The sequence below is a fragment of the Amphiura filiformis genome, chromosome 7 (assembly GCF_039555335.1).
Source record: "Amphiura filiformis chromosome 7, Afil_fr2py, whole genome shotgun sequence".
NCBI lineage: Eukaryota > Metazoa > Echinodermata > Ophiuroidea > Amphilepidida > Amphiuridae > Amphiura > Amphiura filiformis.
This window is the reverse complement of record NC_092634.1, coordinates 24,332,060-24,354,842: the sequence shown is the minus strand read 5'-3', so window position 1 is coordinate 24,354,842 and position 22,783 is coordinate 24,332,060. Positions and strand designations below refer to the sequence as shown.

The 22,783-nt window shown below is 37.3% G+C and overlaps 1 protein-coding gene across 1 annotated transcript in view; it reads right to left on the bottom strand.

The window, feature by feature from the left end:
- The window catches only part of LOC140157728 (PH-interacting protein-like), a 48,354-nt gene that overhangs the window by 10,432 nt on the left and 15,139 nt on the right, over positions 1 to 22,783 (bottom strand). The window contains 18 exon segments of the mRNA XM_072180974.1: positions 511 to 663; positions 2,138 to 2,293; positions 3,245 to 3,398; positions 8,698 to 9,100; positions 11,546 to 11,607; positions 11,981 to 12,175; positions 12,781 to 12,905; positions 13,660 to 13,893; positions 14,776 to 14,947; positions 15,922 to 16,004; positions 16,991 to 17,098; positions 17,374 to 17,416; positions 18,856 to 19,027; positions 19,543 to 19,845; positions 20,624 to 21,005; positions 21,428 to 21,562; positions 22,025 to 22,184; positions 22,417 to 22,556. Coding sequence (XP_072037075.1) covers positions 511 to 663; positions 2,138 to 2,293; positions 3,245 to 3,398; positions 8,698 to 9,100; positions 11,546 to 11,607; positions 11,981 to 12,175; positions 12,781 to 12,905; positions 13,660 to 13,893; positions 14,776 to 14,947; positions 15,922 to 16,004; positions 16,991 to 17,098; positions 17,374 to 17,416; positions 18,856 to 19,027; positions 19,543 to 19,845; positions 20,624 to 21,005; positions 21,428 to 21,562; positions 22,025 to 22,184; positions 22,417 to 22,556 — 3,180 coding nt within the window.

The following is a 22,783-nucleotide window of genomic DNA, read 5'->3' as shown; positions in this document are numbered from 1 at the left end:
TACACCTTACCAGTTCCGAGAAATTGCACCCGCAAGCTCGGACGGACAGATGGACGGACGGATGGACGGACGGACAACCAGGAAACATAATACCTCCGGTGGAGGCATAATAAAAATCTCAATGTGATGTATCATTTGCATTTTTAAAGTGGTTTTTTTTCTGGTCAAATGCTGGTACATGTAGACCTGTGACCACAATACAGTTAAATATGTGCGGCAGCTGCAGCTACACTTCTGAAACAACCATTATACCGCTGCTGGAAACTAGATGGCACTTTAAAACTGGGATTGTTTGTTTACATCCATGTTATTGAAAAAGTTTGTGCTTTCCAAAAATTACAGTGTTTTCATTTTCACTGTGTTTCTATCAAGAAAGTGAAGAACATGTAGTGGTTTTCTGGCCATTCATATTCATACTGCTGGCTTATGCCTTGTTGCATCATTAATATTATTTCTACTTCCAAAAAGACCACAAAAATATATACATCAGGCAACCATCCAACCACCTACCTTAGATTTCTTGTTTGTGTTATAATTCTTTGCATTACTGAATATTAGCCTGACATCTTTTCCTAGTTCTACAGGGCCTTGGTACATTCCTGAACTAAGCTGCTCTCTTACTGTGTTCACATCCATAGGAGTACTGATTATGTTACGATAATCCTGAAATACAACAAAATGGATCATTAACACTTCATACTTCACACTTTGACCTCAGATGACCCCTGGGTGACCTTGGATGACCCTGAAATGACCTTCCAAAAATTTGACTCTTGCTCTATGAAAAAGGATATAAATGCAGGCCAAATTACTGGTAATTACCCCCTTTGGCCAGTTTCACTCCCAGCTGGACAAGTCCACCCCGATGATAAACTACAGTAGACAAGCCAATAGGTATAAAATTATGTAATAATGGCATTATGGAACATGCTGGCACACTTTTCACACCATGCTGATAGCTCTATGATCAGCAGGGGGATAATTGGAGGGATTAGTGGTTTTGATTTTTATTCCTTTTTCATAGAGCAAGTAGAATATACTATTAACATAATTATCATTATGACATTTCAAGAATTAATGCCTTTACACATCCAATCGATATGTTTGTTTAATGATCCACAATAATCTACCAACTATAGGGTCCACAGCTTGTAAGTATCCCCTAATACTTCTTAAAATAAGTCGAAAAATATTGAACGAAATGTAAAAATGTAAAAAAGATATGTATAGCCCTATTTGTTTTACCCCTGTGGACCATTTTATAGCGTCACACATTGCGTTCAGTCATAATGGTTAATTGTGTAAGAAAAGAGGCCGTTTTAAAAGTTGCACCTGGGTCCATAGCAGTCAGGCTTTCTTTAACATACACATAAAAATAGGCCTGGCCTACTGTCATGTTTGAGAGTTGACTCCTATGATCTCTATTTATACATAATGAACCATTGTGACCGAACGCAATGACGTATGAGGATGTAATTTGGTCCATATGTGTAAAACAAATACGGCTACACATATCTTTTTACACATTTGCATCTCGGCAAATATTTTTCGATTTATTTTAAAAAGTATTTAGGGAGGAACTTACAAGCTGTGGATCCTATATTTTTAGCTCTCACAAAATAAATATTTTGTCTTGATACACAAAACTAATTATTGATCAGGGCAATTATTGCTCTCCAGATTTTTTTCTGCTTCCTTTTACTAATCTTATGTTTCTAACAACTCCGTGCAGTAAAATATAGTTTTCTATATTCAAATTTGCAAGAAAATTGTAAGTGCAATGGGCTATTCCAATTGAAATCCATACAACCCCAATTGTGCATTTATCTTCCACATAGGGAGTGTGAATTTCAAATGGGATTGCCTGAATGTGTGACTCCATTTGAAATCTAATAGATTATGCCCTGCGTGGGAGATAAAGGTCATGTTATTTCAACTGGCATACAGTCAGTCTACTCTGAAGTACAAAGTACTGACACGGACGCACACGTTGTGCCGACTTTGAAGGCACGCATACCTGTAGCAGAGACGCAGCACTGCGCACCGTTTACGCGCTGTATACACACGCGTTGTCACTTTGTACTTCATGGACAAACTGTAGTGCAATAATCATGAAGATCCCAGCTCTTATACTTACCACATATACCGATTCATCCACTGGATACCGGAATGGTTCTGAGTCTTGGCAATCTAACATCATTTGTATCAGTTCCTGGCATTGGCCTATCCAGGCTTTGGAGTTATAGCAAGCCTCTTTACGTTTCCTCTTAGCACCACGGGGACTGGAATCAGCCTGTACAATTAAATAATTACAGCAACTTCATCTATTTTTTCTAACTAACTTTCTTATACAGAAGCAAAGAGGCTTACACTAAAGTTACACATCATACACTTGAACACATTAGCATTTATCGACCACTTGACATGTGACGTCATTGCCCAGCAGTATGCGCACGCATTATGGCACTTTCCATTGTTCTTTGCCCAGCAGTGTGTGTGCGCATCGTAGTTTGCTCAGGGCATGTGTATTCTAAATCTCCCACCACATTTCATATAGTACAAGAAGCCATTGAACAGTGAAGCGGTTCGGTCGAAAGCATATCGATAGACCAATCCCTCGCCTATGTTGATAAACAATGATGTCAAGTGGTCTATACAGTACACCCTAGTCGAGAGATCAATGACTGACTGATGCTTACTAGCAATTCTTAACAGTAACGCTAAAAGTGGTTTGTGGCTATCGGGAAAAAAACATATTCTGCATTAGGTTTTCAACTTGGAAGGGCTTTGAGACGAACTGTTAAATTAAGATGGCCTACATAATTATGATGTATATATGAAGAGCTTGTTTCCAAACCATGTTAAGTCCACAACCACATGTTTCTCATTTACTTGTGTGATACAATCAAAATTACTTTGACAAGTTTGATATTGGCAACAATGAGTTGTACCATCAACAAGCCATTATTTACCACAACAACAGTGCTGCTTATAACAATATGCAGACTATTGTTCTCATTCGGGAACCAAAGGCCTCACAAAGTATTGTTACTGTGCATCCATCCACTGTTTGCTTTATAATGGTGCATCCAACTGAAATTACTATACCTATAGCATCACAACCCATTGCAATATCGCACAGGTAAATCAGAAACATGTGTTTGTGGACTTAACATGGTTTGGAAACAAGCTCTTCATATGTATACTTCTGTCATTATAATTGACACCATTTTAAGGCACTTACTGCTTTTCTTTTCTTGCTACTTTTAGTTCCTTCTGCCTTCTCTTCTCCCTCCTCATCAGATGAGTTATTCTCCTCCTCAACATTGACAGGTAATCCCTCATCTTCTGATGTCAAGCTATTGTACAAGGCAATAGCATCTGTGCAATCTCTATTCCTGCAACCAACAATCAACACAAGTACTTTGTGTCAAACAAGGGTGATCTTCAAGTTTTCTTCTTTTTTTTTCCCAACAAGACTTACGAGGGGGTATCCAAAAGTTTTTGACATCACCCAGAAGGAAAAGAGCTATATTGATGAAATTTTGTCAGTGTAATCACTGGTCCTTATGTACATTATGGTCCAAAAATGGTCTCATTAGTATGTTTACTTTCTTTACAGGTGGCGCTAGATGGGCAGTAGGCGCATAATCTTTTCATGATAAGATCCTCCACTTTCTTGAGTTTTTTCACTGTGGCCACATCATCCGTAAGTGATGGACGTCCACTTCTTGGCTTATCTGTGAGGGACATGTGGCCAGTTTGGAAATTCCTTTTTCAAAAAGCAACAGTGCCATATGATGGGCAATCATCACCGTAGATAGCTTTCATTTCATCATAGATTTTCTGAGCATTGTAGGCCTAACCCTTCAAATGCAGGAACTGAATCATGCTGCATGTCTCAATTTTCACCATCTTGTAGGTTATGCGCCTACTGCCCATCTAGCGCCACCTGTAAAGAAAGTAAACATACTAATGAGACCATTTTTGGACCATAATGTACATAAGGACCAGTGATTACACTGACAAAATTTCATCAATATAGCTCTTTTCCTTCTGGTCGATGTCAAAAACTTTTGGATACCCCCTCGTACTTGAATGAAACTGGTAGGTAAAGGTCAATTGGGTAGCTAAATTCCGGAGTACCATCTCACTTTCAGTAGCAATTGGGCCAGACATCTGTGTGATGGGCTATTCCAATTGAAATCCATACACCCCCTATGGAAGACATGACCTTAATCTCCCCCACAAGGAGTGTAGACACAGACTAAGTACTACAGACTATTCACCAACAGCCAAAGTCCCAGTGCTTTGTACGCTGTGAATTCTCACATATGTGACCAGCTCCAACAAAACCTGGAACAAGTCACCAGGCATGTTTTTGAGTTATAGGCCTAGATGACATTCCCATAAAAAAATTAAATTTTGGAATTCTTAATTTCATGGTATTTGACCTTGGGACTGAGTGATCTTTCAAATCCTTGAAAGTACTTAAAAAGAGGTTTATTTAATCAATAATTGACAGTTGAACTAGGATAATCCCTATTCAATCCTGTGTAAAGCAGGAAACTAATTCGCCCATTACTCAGATTAGCAGTTCAGCAAAAATATCAAGGTATCATTTACAAAATTATCCATATCTTGGAAAGTATCAATGCTGTGTATAATTTTGGTATCATTTCATTTACATTACATTACATTTCATATATATTTATTTCACAAGCGTGGCCATGGGCCAAATTACAGGGAAATATTACAAATAATTATAATTAAATACTTAGAATACACACAAATTTAAAACATTTATAAATACACAAGTATTGCACATGGTAGTATAAATAAACATGACACATGGAAAATATATTATTACAAGGACATAAAGATATGAAATTTGCACAAATAAAATAGGCCAATTACAATGTAAAATATCACCAAAAGATTTGATTAAAAAGCACTAAAAATCAAAATTTAACCTGCCAGCAGGATAAAATCTTTATGACAAAAGTGTACATCCATAACAAAATGATGCACTCGTCGGACGCCACATGCGCGCCACCTCGCATAACGGCCAGGAACAAACACCAGACCCATCCCAAGCGGAGGCCACTCCAAATCATCCGCAAGTCACACTGCCAAGGAATGTATCATTTTGAAGCTTATTGTCTTGTGCTTACATTTTTATTCAAATCATGAAATGTCAAAAATGCGACTTGTTCCTGGTTTTGTCAGAATGGGTCACATATTCATGAGGGCCGATCATTTGATCATACATGTGTGCCTTCACATTACGCGATAGTGTGCTGCATGTCTTTGCCTTTACATGAAAGACGTACGTAGCAGTTCTGTCTAGCGCAATTCATGAAACAATTGACCGTCATTAGAGGGTGATGCTGGAATTTAACCTGTTGGTGAATAGTCTGTGGGATTAGATTTCAAATGGAGTCATCCATTCAGGTTACCCCATTTGAAATCACACTCCCTTTGTGGAAGATTAATGTCATGTCTTTCATTGGGGGTGTATAGCCCAATGTTGATTTCAACTGGAATAGCCCAATGTTGCTTTGTGTTTGTCTCTAGTCATCTGCATAACAAGTCTGTCTTCCTTCCAAGCATAAACCTGCATCTCTATCGAAATTCTACGCCTTGATCTTGGTAGTTTGCCGGCATTCAGTCCTACTCATCCTCCTGTCTTAATGGCAGGTGAAGTTTGTAGATATCTAAATAAAATCACCACTTCAAGTGACATGTTGCCCAAACCCCCAAAAATGTCATATTATGCAGTGTGCATTAGCGCCAATCTGGCTTGAAATGTGGGGGGGGGGACAATCGGCCTGAATTGTCAAAAAGTGACTGAAAAGAACATAAAATGGGTCATTTTGCAAAAAGGTAGGTGGGACACATCCCCCCTCCCCGAAATTGACACCCATGTATGTGTACATGAAATCATTAGCCCTCAGTGGTATAGAAATTGATACTACAGAAAGTATGGAACTATTCGGTGTTACAAATAACAATCCAAAAATTAACAATCTGTTGGGATATCGAGGCTGGGTCAATGATTTCTAAGCATTTTGTAATATCTTCAGGCATTTCAGGGCTTCTGCCAGTGATCTGTCTTTGGTTTAACAAATCAATGTTCATCCCATTTTGGAGTGTGCAAGCCCTTTATGTGGCATATAGCAGCCTAACGACAAGCTGACCAGATGGAGTTCATTCAAATGAGGACTTGCCCTAGTATTATATTAACCCTCTCCACACAAAGTGTTGAATGCAGACGAATTTGAACATTTTCATGACCATATTTGGAACCAGCATGAGAAATGCATTAAAATGAGTACAAACAAGCCTAGTATTGGTTCAGTGGTTCTTAAGATAGCTTTTGATATTTTGAGAAAATATCTCAAATCTTGTGACTTTTTTTTATGTTGAAGCCTATGGCTAGCGCACAGAGCAACCAATACAGATCATATGCAGAGGCAATGAGGATGCTTGAGCTTTGCTCACTTGTTGAAAGCTTGAGGGAATGAATCCATGGAGGTTTTGGCCAGAAACTTATGACATCTGAGCGCCACAATTGGATGCTTCCTGCATGCGCCAAAGAAAAACAGGCATGGTAAAAACCTCACGAGTGCCCAACAACTCACTGTGATTTGTCCAAATGTGTACGTCATATGAGGGTACATTATACACAGGGGTGTGAGAGGCCACATATCAAAAAAGAGGAAAATAACTTTTAAAAAGCTAAAAAATGCTTCAAATGGATAAAAAAACACCAAATATGGTCTGAAAATAAAAGAAAACTTGTAAATTTTGGCAACACAGAAAAAAATCAGCTGAAAGAAGGAACTCTCATACCCATGATATACTGCAATAAAGTGTCTAAAACCCAGTAAAGCATGACACATGCTATGCAGAGCATTTTATGCAGTTACTCCTTTTAAGTTTTTCAGCAACACACGCTATTGCTTATGCTATAATAGACGTTATCACAGTACCTTGATTACAACTTACAATATTTGGGCAAAAAAGTGGTCTTTTTTTATTTTTAAATTACATTATTTTATGCGGTAACAGAATGGAAATAAAGGGTGTCACGTTATCCTTTACATGCAAATATGTCTTTGCCAGTGAAAATATTGAAATAAGATATTTGGTGTAAAGGATACTACATTACCCTTTAGGCCAAAAAAAAAACATGTTTGTTTCCTGTAGCAGGTCAAAAAGGTTATGCGAAATGCGGTTGGTATTTTTTTATAATCCATGTCTTCAAATGAAAAAAACAAAACCCTTTTTTGCTGCAAAATAGAATGGAAATTTACAGTGGGTCTCTCTGACACACAAAAAAAATCAAATTTCTTCATATTCAAGAATATTTATGATCCCCTTCCAATCTGCAGATTAAAAAAGTATAAAAAAATGTGTAATGTTTTCTCCAGTAGTTTTTTACGCTCGTTTGTTGTGTGATGTGTAAATGTTTACTCCAGTAATGTTTTACATTATTTTTTGTGATTTTTTCCGGTTTGGGGATTTTTCTTTGTGAGTGAAAAAAAAAATTCTAATGTGCAAAATAAGCTGTCAAAAAATGCGCGCGCTACAGGAAACAAACATGGGGTTTTTTTTGGCCTTATTTCTTAAAAATAAAGGGACATTCACATATTTTAGACCACAAATATTCAGTTTAGTCACAAGCAACAACAGCAAAGTATGTATACTGCGCACAGAATGTATCTTCAAACTTAAAACAAATGCAATTTCTTACAAACACTAAACCTAAATTATCAAACAATGTGGTCAATAAGGATGAGAATTCTGTTCTGCACGTTTTGATACTGCATTTAACACGATGCAACTTTATTTCCACAAGTTATACCAATTTGAATGAAAAAAGAGAGCTTTTCAAAAGTGACAAAATATATGGATATTTATTCCAACGGCTTTTTGCAACAGGCTCATCATTACAGTCTGACAGAGGAACTCTCACTGGCTGTGCTCATAACTAGCATGTTTCGACATAAAAGTCTATATAAATATAGTCACCTTTCAAATGCTTTTTTTTTATTCAAATTGGTATAAATTGGAAAAATGAAGTCGCATCGTGCCAAATGAGATACCAAAATAAGTAGAACAGATTTCGCTTTCTATTGAATACTTTATTTGGTAATTTAAGTTTAGTATTTTTAAGATATCATTTTTATTTTACATGTAAAGATACTTTTTGTGTGTAGCATATATACCAACTGAAGCAATGGCAATCAGAAGGACAAGATGGTTGTCTAAGCCTGGAGTAACGCTACATCAGAAGAAATATCTTTCACTTCCCACAATGCATTTCTTCCTTGCACTGATTGGCTATTCAGTGAAACATGGGATGATAGTGACAGATATACCTCAATTGCAAGATCTGGATGAAATCTGTTAATTGAGGTATTTTTTGTTACCATTTTGCACTGAATCGCAAATCAGTCAAATTGTAAATTTCCTGCTAGACATCCCCATCCACGAACTGGTTTATTATCAGTTTTATTTTGTACTTACTTCAAACTAATCCATGAATCAGCAACCGGGTACAAGTACCAAACAGGGTAAACTTGCTAGACTTGAGTCCAGTTTTTGCTTACAGAGTTTAGGGTTGGGGTATATGGTTGGGGTAGGGCAGTCTTGTAATGAGACTAGTAGAGTTGCACGCTATTCACTTACTTGATAATTGCTAGCAGTAACCTGGTCACAATTTCTGAATACTTGACTATTGCACTCCCTGGATAATTAAAAGCAGCTGCATTCTGTTCAATCAATCTCACTTCCCACTGGAGGGCCGACAGCCTCCGGAAGAACCTCATCTCAACTCTATTCTTAATAGTACTCAAACCGCTTGGATACGGAATGTAATATGGATATGACGGGTATTGATTAAGGTCCACAGGTGCTACAAATAGTTCTGCGATACTGAGCGTCATCACTTGTTCCAAGCATTGACTGATACGTTGACATTCGCTTTCCTGATTGCCGTCAACACCCCATTCTTCTTCCATTGAGGTGTATATCATCTCACGATAAGCTTCATGGTTGATTGGGATACTTCCTCCAGTTTCATCTGGAAGATCTGAAATGGTAAATATGAATAACAATGTGTTACACTTTCAACTTATAAATGGCAAGACTCATAACAACATTGATTGATAACTGCACATCGGTTATTGGAGGATTGTGAAAAATCTAAGATCTGCAATGGTAAATATGAAAAACAATGTGTTACACTTTCAACTTATAAATGGCAAGACTCATAACAACATTGATTGATTAGAGGTTAATAACTGCACATCGTTTATTGAGGGATTGTGAAAATCTAAACATTGTGCTTTGGAACCGGAAAGCCCCAAGGATATTCCAAGGTCCAAAGCACAATGTTAAGATATTTCACAATACCCTAAAAATAAGTGATGCAAAGTCATTCCTCATAGTCAAAACCTCTTTCATGCAAACTAGTTGCCAAATAGCAGTCAAGTTAGCTCAATCTATAAGACGCTCGACTATGGTGCAAGAGGTTGCGAGTTCAATCGTGGAAAAATTGAGTTAGCTTGAAATTCCTTTGGACAAGGAACTCACTGCTAATTTGTCTCGTTGTAACCCGTACGAAACTCGGGGAGCTGATCCTGGTTGCGATGGTTATCTGTGGTATGTCTAGGGTGTGCGCTCTTGAAGCAGCAAAGTCCCTGAATTGTTGTTTAATGGTTTATGGAATGATGTGGGCCGTAGTGGTCAGCGACAACCACTAAAGTGAGGCTTGTGGATCAACGTCTAGGCGTTGTGCCTGTGCGCAGCGCACTATAAATCACTGCGCTTCTTCTTCTTCTTCAAATACAAGAGCTCAATTTTGGTTCAAACTTTGCACTTTTTATTTATTTATTTATTTATTCGTTATTTATTCAGGAAATTCCATCAATACAAATGTACTGGTCTCCCTGGAAGACCTGATTAAAATTATATATATACATAATACATGAACATGATAATAACAAAATAAGAAATATATATAATATATTATACAAAATGAAAGAACCAAACATGCATGATACAAAACAAAATGCAGCAATGTTGAGCTCAAAATATAAATACAAAACTTACAGCAGACCAACTGCATTTTTGAATCCACCCAAACTCATTGAATTAAAATTGATACGAAGATTTGGAGGAAGATTGTTCCAAGCAACTGAAGATCTGTAAAGGAAAGTTTTCTTTCCAGAAGAGGTTTTCCATATTGGAACAACCAAACTGTTTTGAGACTGACCCCTTGTACATTTGGAATGTGTAGAATGAGTGAAAGTAAAATGAGATGAAAGATAATTAGGAGCAATTTGTGTGAGACATTTAAAAGTTAAAATAAGTAATTGATGCTCCCATCTACAGCCAAGTTTAACCCAGTCTAGGTCCCTCATCATATTGTCTACTGAAGTTCTAATGTCTGCAGAGAGCAAAACTCGGCTAGCCTATTATGCAAAATTTGGAGCTCATTTTTGTGACAGGCACTGAAATTGGACCAAACAGAACTGCAGTAGTCAAAATGAGGAAAGACAAGGGCTTATGAAAGCATTTTGACAGTTTTCCATGGAAGGTATTGCTTTACTCTCTTAATAACTCCTATACGCTTGGATATGTTAGAAGATAAATAATTTACATGTTCATTCCATGATAGATGTGAATCAAAGGTAACTCCTAAATATTTAAACTTTTCCACTCTTTCAATTTGTTCATTTCCATAGACAAGAGAAACATTGTTAAACTTATGAAGAGCTTGTCTTGTTCCAAATAACATCAGTTTAGTTTTCTTTATGTTAAGAGTTAAATTGTTGGCCTGGAACCAATCAGCAATGTTATTCAGGTTAGCATTAAGATCATTTTGCAGAATATTGGGATCAGATGAACTAAGTAAAAGAGTTGTATCATCAGCATACATTACACACTTACAGTTAGAATTTACAGACTCAGGCAGAGAGTTAACAAATACAATGAATAATAACGGTCCCAAGATTGAACCTTGAGGAACACCAATACCAATTTCCTTAAAATCTGAAAGGGTAGAGTTTATATTTACTGCCTGAGATCTACCACTAAGATACGAGTGAAACCAATTAATTGCATTTCCTTTAATACCATATGATTTAAGTTTAGAAATAAGAAGGTCATGGTTCACCGTGTCAAATGCCTTCTTTAAATCTAAGAAAATTGAACCTGTAACTTTACCATTGTTTATATTATTGAGAATATGATCTGTTACATCTAAAAGAGCAGTATTAGTACTGTGATTCTTCCTAAAACCTGATTGACATGGATTCAAAATATTGTTACATGTGAGATAATTATACAATTGATCATGTACAGCACGCTCCAAAATCTTTGAAATACAGGGAAGAACTGAAATGGGCCTAAAGTTGCTGACATCATTTTTATCACCACTCTTGAATATAGGAGTAACCTTTTGCAGGTTTTCAAATCAACTTTACTAGATCAGTTATTACGATGCTTGAAAGTAAATAAGAATTCCACTCACCATTCTCATCAATCAGTTCTAGATCCCAAGGACTCATCAACTCTGCTTCACCATTATCCCAACTTTAAGTAAATAGACAAAACAATATAACAATTAATTAATCTATGCGATCAAAATTGGCAAAAAGCAAAATAATAGTTGACCAATTTTACAAACAGTGTATGGATGAACAATATTCTGACACTATTCAAACTACTTAAGTTTTGCTGACATTTGTTTAAAAGTTATTCCCACACTATCAAGACAATTTTAGAGAAATTTATTTGCAAACATATTTTCAAAATCAATTCACTACGGCCAAATTTGCATACACCTAAAAACAAATCCCCAAAATGCCGACCTGGATTGGTCAGGCACGTAAAACAGGTTTCTTTTTCCTTCCCTTAATGCTGCTTTAATTTGTTGAACCAATTCAAGAGACACAATATAACTTACGCAACACTGAAACACTGGAAATGGCTGTCTGGGTATTCAGGATGGAATGGTTTATGATCCACTATTTTTCCAAACCACCATGCATCATCAATAGCTGCTCTGAAACGGTCCCCAACCTTCCACTTCCTCTGCATGGACTGATCATAGTGTTGACGCAGGACAAGAAAGTCAATTACATCAGCCATATCATGGTACCTGATGAAAAATATGCAAAATTAGGTAGTTTTTATCCTTGGCATTATTCTTATAATTTATTAAAAGTATTTACCACAGAACAGAAATATACTGCAAAATATATGGCTTCGAGCTTTTAATATTTTGTAAGATGCCTGTGTTGGGGTTAGAGAAAGAAGTTGTTTTTTTTCCCTCGGGTTCCGTACCAAGCACTCCATCAGCGACCGATAGCCACAGGTGTTTTGCTGGCCGGGCCAGCGAAGCAGTGCGAATGGTGATTGCATCAGCTGGGATGCATGCATGCACAGTGGCTTCATGCGGTGGTTTTTTTACTATCGGAAGGGAAAGAAGAAACAAAAAAGGAGAGAAGGTGAAGAAAGAAGTCACTTGGTACCCCGGGATTAACCAGAAGATCACCGACCTGTAGCCATTAGAGGTTATCGCTGCCCTGGGCAGCGATTCCCTGGGTATATATGACTTAGGCTTATTAAGTCATCAAGTCACATGGAATGTATGCACACATACTATAGTGGTTTTAATAGTGAGCTTTAGTGAGACTCGGTTCTCTTCGGGTTAATCATCTATCAACTTTCATGGTACATAAGTTGGAAACTTTGTTAACTTACTTGATTGTGAAATGCTGGCCTGTTCTTTTCCTTGTCTCTGGATCAATATTAGCCAGTTTGAGGCCACACAAAGTAGGTGGTCCAACCTGATATTTGATGCCAACAACCTTCACCAGCTCCTTCTCCTGTTAAAACATTCAAAGTCAAAATATGTGGGGTGATTTCATTGATAACAAATTCTAGAATTCAACAGATAATTATAAGTTTATATCCAGCCATAGGTTAATGATCCAAAAAATGACATCCGCACTGATATCCCCTTTGCAGTGTATATAACCGTCCTCTCTGGTTGAGTAGGTTTAAAGGTTTGCTATGTAACAGGTTCGCTATGTCCAAGGTTCACTATGTCAAAGGTTCACTATGTCGAAAATAAGACTTATGTCGAATATGAAATAAGGTTTGCCATGTCGAATCTAACCCTAACCCAAACCATTACCCTAACCTTAGTCCTAAACTAACCCTAAACCTAGCCCTAACCTCAGCTAGCCTTACTTCCTATTCAACATAGCAAACCTTATTTCATATTTTTTCACAGCAAAATGTAAATATTACACTGCCAATGGTCTCACAAACTTTCTCACTTGTGGAGAGAATTTGGTTCTTAAAATCTAACCAGGGACCTTATAAGAACATTTTTTTATGTTTTCTTAATCATTTTCTAGAAACACTACATTACCCAAATTCAATATTATATAATTTGTCCAATTTTAACAAACTAGGTGTCATATGAAAGGTTATTGAGAGAAAAGCACCAAATCCCCCCAACGATGTTGAGGAAGAGATTGTGAAACAACTAGCTGTGTAAAACGGTCATTGCACCATGGAAACATATCACATCCATATTTGGAAATTGTCTGAAGTGTTCATGTACATACATACCCTTATTTTCAACTTCTGATACGGCTGCTTCTTAGCATCAATGGGATAGACCTTCTTCTCCTTAACAAATTTCACATACTGCTCATGGCCCTGCCTGAGGTAGACAAGTTCATCACCCATTTGAGGCACGTATGGGCATTTACGCGGTATCACATCCGTGATCCATGCCGATGGTTTCATGTCCTCAGGGCATTCACTGGCCTGCGCTGGTTCCTCTTCGACCGGAGATGGTGGCTGTAAAAAAAGTTTACCACATTTAGAAACCTTGCCCGTGATCAGTATGTTGAAATAAATTAATATCTCTATGAATGACTAATTGCAGAAAAGACATCTTACCCTTCCTAGAATCCTTTGCAACATGATGCATCACCTCATTACATCAAATGACACTATTACTTTGTACAGGTTCCCTTTGTTTTAATGTAGAGAATAGACTAGCTATAATAGCTAATCATGAAATAGTCAAGAAATAAACATATTTTGCAAGATCTGGATGTGCACTGGTCTTTGAGGTACTTTTTGTCACTATCATCCCATGTTGCACTAGATAGCTAATCATTACAGAAAATTGAAATGGACAAAATGCATTGTGGGAAGTGTATGATATCTTCTCTGGACTAATTGCTTGTCACCACTTTCTTTTCTTTTTTTTTTTTTTTTTTTTTTTTTTTGCTGGTCGTCCAGTGTCAGTGCATGGCCACTACGTACTTCAATTGACACTTTGCACATTTTTTATTTTTTTGCTGGTCGTCCAGTGTCAGTGCATGGCCACTACGTACTTCAATTGACACTTTGCAGTCATCTCAAATCAAGGTTCTATCCGCAAACTGTGTGCTGTGTTGTGTGCGTATACACTATTTATATGCAGTCTTGAGTTTCTGTATACACTTCGCAAGAGCCTTCTGTCACATTGCTAGAAAAGTGCAAAAATAAAAATGCAACTTTTTTACTCAGTCTAAAGTTACTTTACATACACTTCACAAGAGCCTTCTGTCGCATTGCTAGAAAAGTGTGAAAAATAAAATGAACTTTTTATGCATGCATTTGCAGGTGAACCTCATTTTGGTAGAAAGATAGCGGATCTGTACTAAGGGTGAATGTGTGCTTTAAACCTACCTTAACCTTTCTCTTTCTTGGACTAGATGTATGTTTCTTCTTTGGTTTAGATGTCCTTACTTCATAGTCTGAACCACTGTCATCATATCTCGCTTTCCTGCGTGTTTTCCTCTTAGGTGGCTCTAAGTTGATTCCTGCATCTGCTGTCCAGTCAGAGTACTGACTTGACTCGCTAAAGATTGAAAAGTAGCAAGTATTGCATAGGTATAGCGCATTTCTATGAGAAATTCAGGTGTTTTCCCACAAGTATCATTAAAGCATCCGATGATGAATTTTGTTACTTGCAAAAACTTATTCTAAAACAAAGTATTGCACGGCAATTTTCTTTGAATTGTATCAGAAATTAATACCTACAATAAAATTAAAACATTTTCGTTTTTTAATCAATATCTAAATGGACACTGGATTCTGAAACAGATAAGTATCACCAAAGGCAACATGTGGCAGTGGTTCATACGAAAACAATTGACCCAATGGACTTTGATCCAAAGATCTTAGGTCCAACTGAGTTTCTTTAGTTGGTTAGAACCTTACTCTATTTGGGCAGAACCTTACACATTTTTGATGGATCAAAGTACGCATGGACAAAATAGCACAGATTTTTGATGGATCAAAGTACGCATGGACAAAATAGCATTTGGACCAACATATATTTTGGATAAATTGGAGTTGGACAAAACAACATTGGACAATTGGACAAAAAAATTTTGGATGAAATGTTAAACAATTCTGTGAGTCAATATTGTGACTGGACTGGTAGTTGTAGTAGCCACAAATTTTAAACGCTTGAGGACTTGTTCTCAAGTTGTCGATACTCCCATAGGGTGCCTCCAGGGTTTTATATTGGCAAGTTTGCATTAGTATATCTAATAAAATACTCACTTTAGAAACCTGTGTCACTGATGTATGTCATCTGTGATTGCTCAACTTATTCTACACATCAGCTTTTGTCCAAAGATTTATTTAAAAGGTGATTTTTGAGTGATTTTTATGAGCAGCGAAAAAGTCCACTCCACGATTTTACACATGTGAATATGGTGATGAATGCACGCTAAATCGCGGCGACACATACACGTAGCTTCTTGGAACTCAGGGCACGGTCGGAGTGAGTTCCAATTATTGGCACTACTGGACTGGTCTACTCACCTGCCACTGTCACTACTACTGTGCCAACCAATTTCCTCCTCTTCCACTTCTGTCTCAGCATCACTATCATTGTCATCATCAGCCTGAAATATTCAAAATAATGTCATGTGGTTCAATCAATCAATCAATCCCTGAACCTCATATAGTGTTACCAGTTTCCTAACAATGTCAATGGATTCTGCATTTCTGATATGTTCCTGCAGTTTGTTCCAGATGTGAGGTCCATAGCAAGAGAAAGACCTGCCTGTGATTGTTGAATGTTGAGTTCAATGAAGAGTGGTGTTGAACTACCTGCAGGCATCAATTTTTTGAAGTGCGTGCCTTCGCTTTTGTTGTCACACACACAAGAGGCACCTTTGGCACAGACACACCTTATGTTATAAACCATTTGATACTCCCATATATTGACATACGTCATGTGCCCATGAAAAGACCCAGTTATTTTTGGCAAATCCTCACCCAATGACCATGTTTTTTTCCAGTAGCCTACACACGGAATGACCCCCTTTTTTGAACAATTAGTCCTCAAAATTGAAATTTCGGCGCGCTTTGCCTATTTTGTACAGTAAAATTGGGCAAAAAGGCATTTTTATTGTTAATGATGTGAAATTTTGGGCGCTCCCATACAAAATCACCCCATTTTTGACATTGCCAACACCGAATGACCCCCTTTTTTATGAAAATATCTACACTGATACACCCCTCGGATTTGATAGCATCTTTCAGGGACACAGCTCTATACAGGCACAAAACCATAATCAACCAACATAATAGAATAACCATCACAACCAGAATCAGCTTCACAAAATTTGTACAAGTAGAATGGGCCAATTAGCAGCAAGTTCCTTGTCCTGAGGAATTTCAAGCTAGCTCAATTTTACCATGAGAACAGAAATATGACACTGCAGCATGAGGGCTTGAACTTGTACCATTATGAACAATGTTTTTTAATATTTTGAGCCCTGGTTGCAGACCTGCCTAATTATGATAGAATACTAAGTAAGCAAGCAAGTTCAACCAAAAATCAGAAGAAGTTAACATCTCTACAAAAATTATCACCCAAACTCACCTCTTCTTCTTCGTCCTCTTCGTCACTGGGATTGGCTCGTGTTCCATACTTATGAGTTTTGTCTTTCTTTTTCTGTTTCTTTTTCTGTTTTGGATCTTCATCAAATGCCTGCAAAATAATTTGAAAGTAGAAAAGTCACTTTATGCATTGCATAACTGTCACACATTGTAAATTTATATAATAGCTTAGATCATGCTTAAGGCAAATCATTGTTTGAGAGTTGAGAATCAATGTAGGTTTTATTTAGCATTTTATGGCATGCTCATAGATGTTTCTTCTAAAACTTATGCCACTTCCCAGTTACATTATTGTTTGCTTGTTTGTTTTCATGGATATTCAATGTTTGTTTATTTTGCAAAGTTATGATCCTATTCTTTACTTACACTAAACAATGGACTTGATGCTCTTTTCTTCTTTTTTCTCAAACTTGAAATGTGCAATTTCTACTTCAGCATGGCGGCGTTTTTTTCTTCCATATTTCTGCAAACAACAATAACAAAAATATTTAAGCATTACACAGCCGTGACGTTAGTCACGGCTGTGTCTTTTTCTTACAGGTTCTTCTTCTTCTTTCTTTCTTCTTTCTGTCAACCATTACATTTGCTCTAGCACTCACATGCTTACATCGATTTTGACCTAACTTGGTCACCATGATCATTGACCATGCCCCTATATGTCACATGAAACTCGCAGGGTCAATGGTCACGCAGGGGTCTCAGGTGTCATGAACGTGATTTCAACTAAAAATGCATCTTCTCCTACAACTTACGTATGACAGTGTCTCCACTTGCACACATGCATTGGTATTACCCAGTGTCTATGTGGTGTACACAGATTTGGAGTCAAAGGTCATTAAGGGGTCACTTCCGGTATAAAACGAAAAACCTTCAAAATTTTTTATTAGCCAAGTAAAACATGGGACGGTAACGATATGTTCACACCTGACCTGCAGCCACCTAATGTATATGTGGTATTTTTTTTATTTGGGTCAAATCTCATTAAGGGTTCACTTCCGGTATAAAATGAAATACCTTTAAAATGCATCTTCTTCCACAGATTCTGTAGGACAGTGACGCCACTTGCACACATGCATTGTTATTACCCAGTGTCTATGTGGTGTACACAGATTCGGGGTCAAAGGTCATTAAGGGGTCACTTTCCGGTATAAAACGAAAAACCTTCAAAATTTTTAATTAGCCAAGTAAAACATGGGACAGTAACGATATGTTCACACATGATCTGCAGTCACCCAATGTATATGTGGTATTTTTTTTTATTTGGGTCAAATCTCATTAAGGGGTCACTTCCGGTATAAAATGAAATACCTTTAAAATGCATCTTCTTCAACAGATTCAGTAGGACAGTGACACCACTTGCACACATGCATTGTTATTACCCAGTGTCTATGGGGTGTACAAAGATTTGGGGTCAAAGGTCAGTGAGGGGTCACTTCCGGTATAAAACGATATACCTTCAAAATGCCCCTTCTGCCACAAAAAGCATAGCAAAATGATGCAGCTGTAGACACGTGCATTGACATTAGCCAATGTCTATGGGGTTTTCATATATTTTGGGGTCAAAGGTAATTAAGGGGTCACAACACGGCTGTGTTCGTGGTCTTAGACCACAGCTAAGTCTAGTTTGAGTTACATCATACTTATTAAACAATTTTAAATATAAAATGCTAAATTGCTCCTTCAAGGCCACACTCCTTCATACAGCACTTTATGACAACTTCTAGAACTTCTAAAAAAAGTAACATGTTATTGTAAAATTTTATACTTCTGTTAAAAACTTCCATGACAGGGGTAAAGAAAGCCAGGGCTAAATTTCATCTTGAAGCCTTGTTATCTAATTACACTTACCTTGCAACAGCTGGATGTAACATTGGGGTGACCACTCTTCTACTCCATGCTATTAAGTCATCCTGAGATGCTGGTTGACTTACAGGCACATTACCAACTGGTTGACGAACGCCCTCTATTTCTCCTGACCGACGCAAGCCTCGTGGAGATGCCGAGGGACTCAGAGGACCACCTGTACATGAGATGAAACGTATTTGAATAGCTAATGTAACAATTCACATATCAGATTGTTTCAATCTAAATTGGCCTGCATACAAACACACTTGCATTGCAAACATGTAAGCACTTTAAAACATCACAAAGACTATCCTCAAGTGTAAAACTGCACAGAATTAGCCTAGCACAGAAAACTTCTATTGAAGGATTAAATACAACTTGATTCCTAAGCTGCTTAATATCTCAATGGAGTCTTTACACTAGAACTCATGAATATCTTACCCCAAAGATACACCTTAAGTTTGCCAGGTGCAGTAAAATAATCCAGATGTATATAAATATTCCAGTTCATGAATGAACGACATCAGCAATATAAGAATTAGAGAATAAAAAGTGTTGTTTTGAGACCCAGCCGTGTATCTATCATCTGATATAACACATACCATTGTTGTAAGTGGAACAACAAGGCAGAAGTCTGGTTAGCATTATGAGATAAGGATTAGGAGTATATAGGTGTCCTATTGTTATTACCTGCTCTATCCCTGCCAGGTGTAGATGGTCTTATCACAGGATTATTAGGTGGTGGCATAAGAGCTGCATCCGCATCCCATCCTCCTGCCACATCACCTGCTCCATCTACCTCCATCTGAGCATCCTGCTCTTGCTGCATACGGGCTATCATCTCATCTAGAATACTGGCTGCTTGATTGTCTTCATCGATTCTGTCCTGTCGCTGCTGTTGCTGTTCATCCAACTCTTGCTGCTGTTGCTGTTGCTGCTGCTGCTGATCCTGTTCATTGTTCTCTATGGGATCACTTATCACTTCATTTATACCTTTCAAAACAAAAGTGACCAAAGACAAATTTTGAAGAATTTTCAATCATCTTTTAGCTTTGCATGAACAATAATAAATAAATTATTCTATCAGAATATTTATTAAAATTACTAGACCAAAAAGTTACGAAATACATGCCTTCAGATTAAGTATATAGCTTATGTCTTTACACAATTCGGCAGTTTGCTGGTACCAACAGATGAGAAATTAGTAGTGATGTGGTCGGCACCGTTTTTATTGTCGACATGTCGATATAATTCGTATACCGACGTCGACAGTGTGTCGACATAAAAAAAAATTCTAAAAAAAAAAAAAAAAATTTAATTTTCAAAAAATATTTTTGGCCAGAAAATCAAGTTATAGGCCCAAACTGACTTGTTATTCAGGTTGAAACCAGAGAAATACTGCTACTCAAAAAAAAAAAAAAATGCCAATTTTTTTACAAAGTTGAAAAAGTTGTACATTTTAATTACTTTTGTTTCTATTGAACAGCTAGCAATGCATACTAATTCAATGTGTCCCTGACTGTTCAATAGAAGCAAAGGTAATCAAAATGTACAAGTTCATCCAACTTTGTAAAAAAAATTGGCATTTTTTTTTTTTTAGTAGCAGTATTTCTGGTTTCCAACCTTGAATAACAGTCAGTTTGGGCCTATAACTTGCTTTTCTGGCCAAAAATATTTTTTGAAAACTAAAAAAAAAAAAAAGAAATTAGTACTACAGCGATACATCAGCGTATAGCACATAAACCATAGAGGAAACTTGCTGTGTACGTACCATTAGGTGCAACCCCCATCTCGGGTATAAGGGAACATGTTTGCATATTCTCTCTGCCAGGAACTAATCTCTGTAATATAGGAGGATGAGGATTGCCATCCATATCTACAAGAAACGGTGGTGGCATCAGATGAGGAGCTTGCTGGGTCTGTTCATCTAGTACAAAATTATTGGCATCCCTCATCAGCGGCCTATAATCGGTGTGAAAGAACTGTTCATAGGGTACTTGGCAGTAGCGTGCATGTTCTCGCTCCTTGCCTCTGTCTTTTCTAGGACCCCATCCGAATAGGGTGAGATGTCCGTGGGAATCGGTGGCAGCAAAAAAGTCTCCATTGGGAGAAAATTTACAGTCAAATATAGCGCCGTGACCTTGACCTTCAATCTGTAAAGGAATGCAACAGAGGTTAAATTTTAAACAAAACATTTCAGATCAAATTAGTCCAATCAAAGACAAGGATCCACATCTTAATCTGTTATTTATAAAAAAGAGCTTATTCAAATTTAATGGGCTATTCCAATTATAATCCATACATTTGAGACATCACATGACATTAATCTTCCACACAGGGAGTGTGCATTGCAAATGGGGTTACCTGAATGGGTAACTCCATTTGAAATCTACACCCCCTGTGCAGGAAATAAAGGCCATGTCTTCCATAGGGGTACATGGATTTCAACAGGAAAAGCCCAATGCATCAGCACTATATTAATTCAGTCTGTAAAAGCTGTACTCAACTACTCTTATTATTAATTTTTGCACCAAGAATAATAATTAGTAACACATATATTTCAAATTTGACTTACCAGATTATGAAATCTGAATATTTCAGTACCCGTTGCCAAGTTCCATACGATGATGAGGCCGTCATGGCCGCCACTAAGGAAGATGCGTGGATCTTTAGGGTGACACTCTAACACAAACACCTCATCTGTATGACCCTGTAACAAGATTAATTCAAAATACATAGACAATAATATTCTACATAAAGGGCCATTTCGTGATCCACAAATTTAGATATTTATAGCATAAGAAACCTAGGACTACATGTGTACCCATAATATTTCTTGCAGATTCATTCATTTACCAAAATCATTTGAATTTGTATTCTACGGTTTACTATGTAACATCATTCCTAATTGGTCCATAACATAGCGGTGCGGTGAGCAGATTGTGTGCATATTCTCGGCCCACACCATGTGGCAGCAGACTACATGAGTCGCGAACATATAGGTCAAAGGTCGATGCCAGCATTTAGCCAGAGCCAATCACATAAATTGTTGTTTCTGCTCAATTGTAGATGGTTTGTTACAACAGAAACCAGTTGTGAAGGAGACTACACAAAGTTTGCTTGATTGGGTACCATTAGAACATAAACTATTGCTTAGAAAGAAAATACTCACACAGAGTTCCCATACAGGTCTGCCAGTATGTGAATTCCACACCCTTAATGAATGATCATTGACTGCAGTGACTACATGCTCATCAGTCAGCGCCCATCCTACCATGGTCACACGATGCTTCATTATCTTATTAGCATCATCTATACCTGGAGTTTTGGCCCTGAGATAAAATAACAGGAATAAAGGATAAAATAAAAACAATAATGAACATAAATGATGAATAATGAATGATTCTGTATTATCTACAAGAGTGAGACTGAGAGTGACTACATATCAAGAAGAGGAAAAACTTGGAAAGTTCCTTTGCAGCTGCAATTCCTTTTTTCACATAAATAACAAGACTACTGAATAACTACAACCTTTCACCTCAAATTGAATCTACCATGACTTACCCAAATGCTCTAGTGCTCATAAGGAGAGCCAGACTTTTCCATTCATGCCTTTCATATCTCCATACTCTAGCTGTGCCATCTTTGCTACCACTCACAAACATTTCTCCTGAGTGACAGAAATCTATGCTGTCTACACGGTCCTATAGGGAAAGACAAACCACACAAGATTAAGTAAAGCCTATAGTAATTAGTGATGGTAGACTAACCCTATGTTGAAGCTAAAATGACAATGATTGGGTATTGACAATATTGTGTTCTCTTCCTTGACTCTCTAGGACTCATTATCCTAATTTTTATAACAGCATATCACTCACTTCACAAAATAAATTTTTGTTAAATTTTCATAAATTAAAAATGAATATTACCT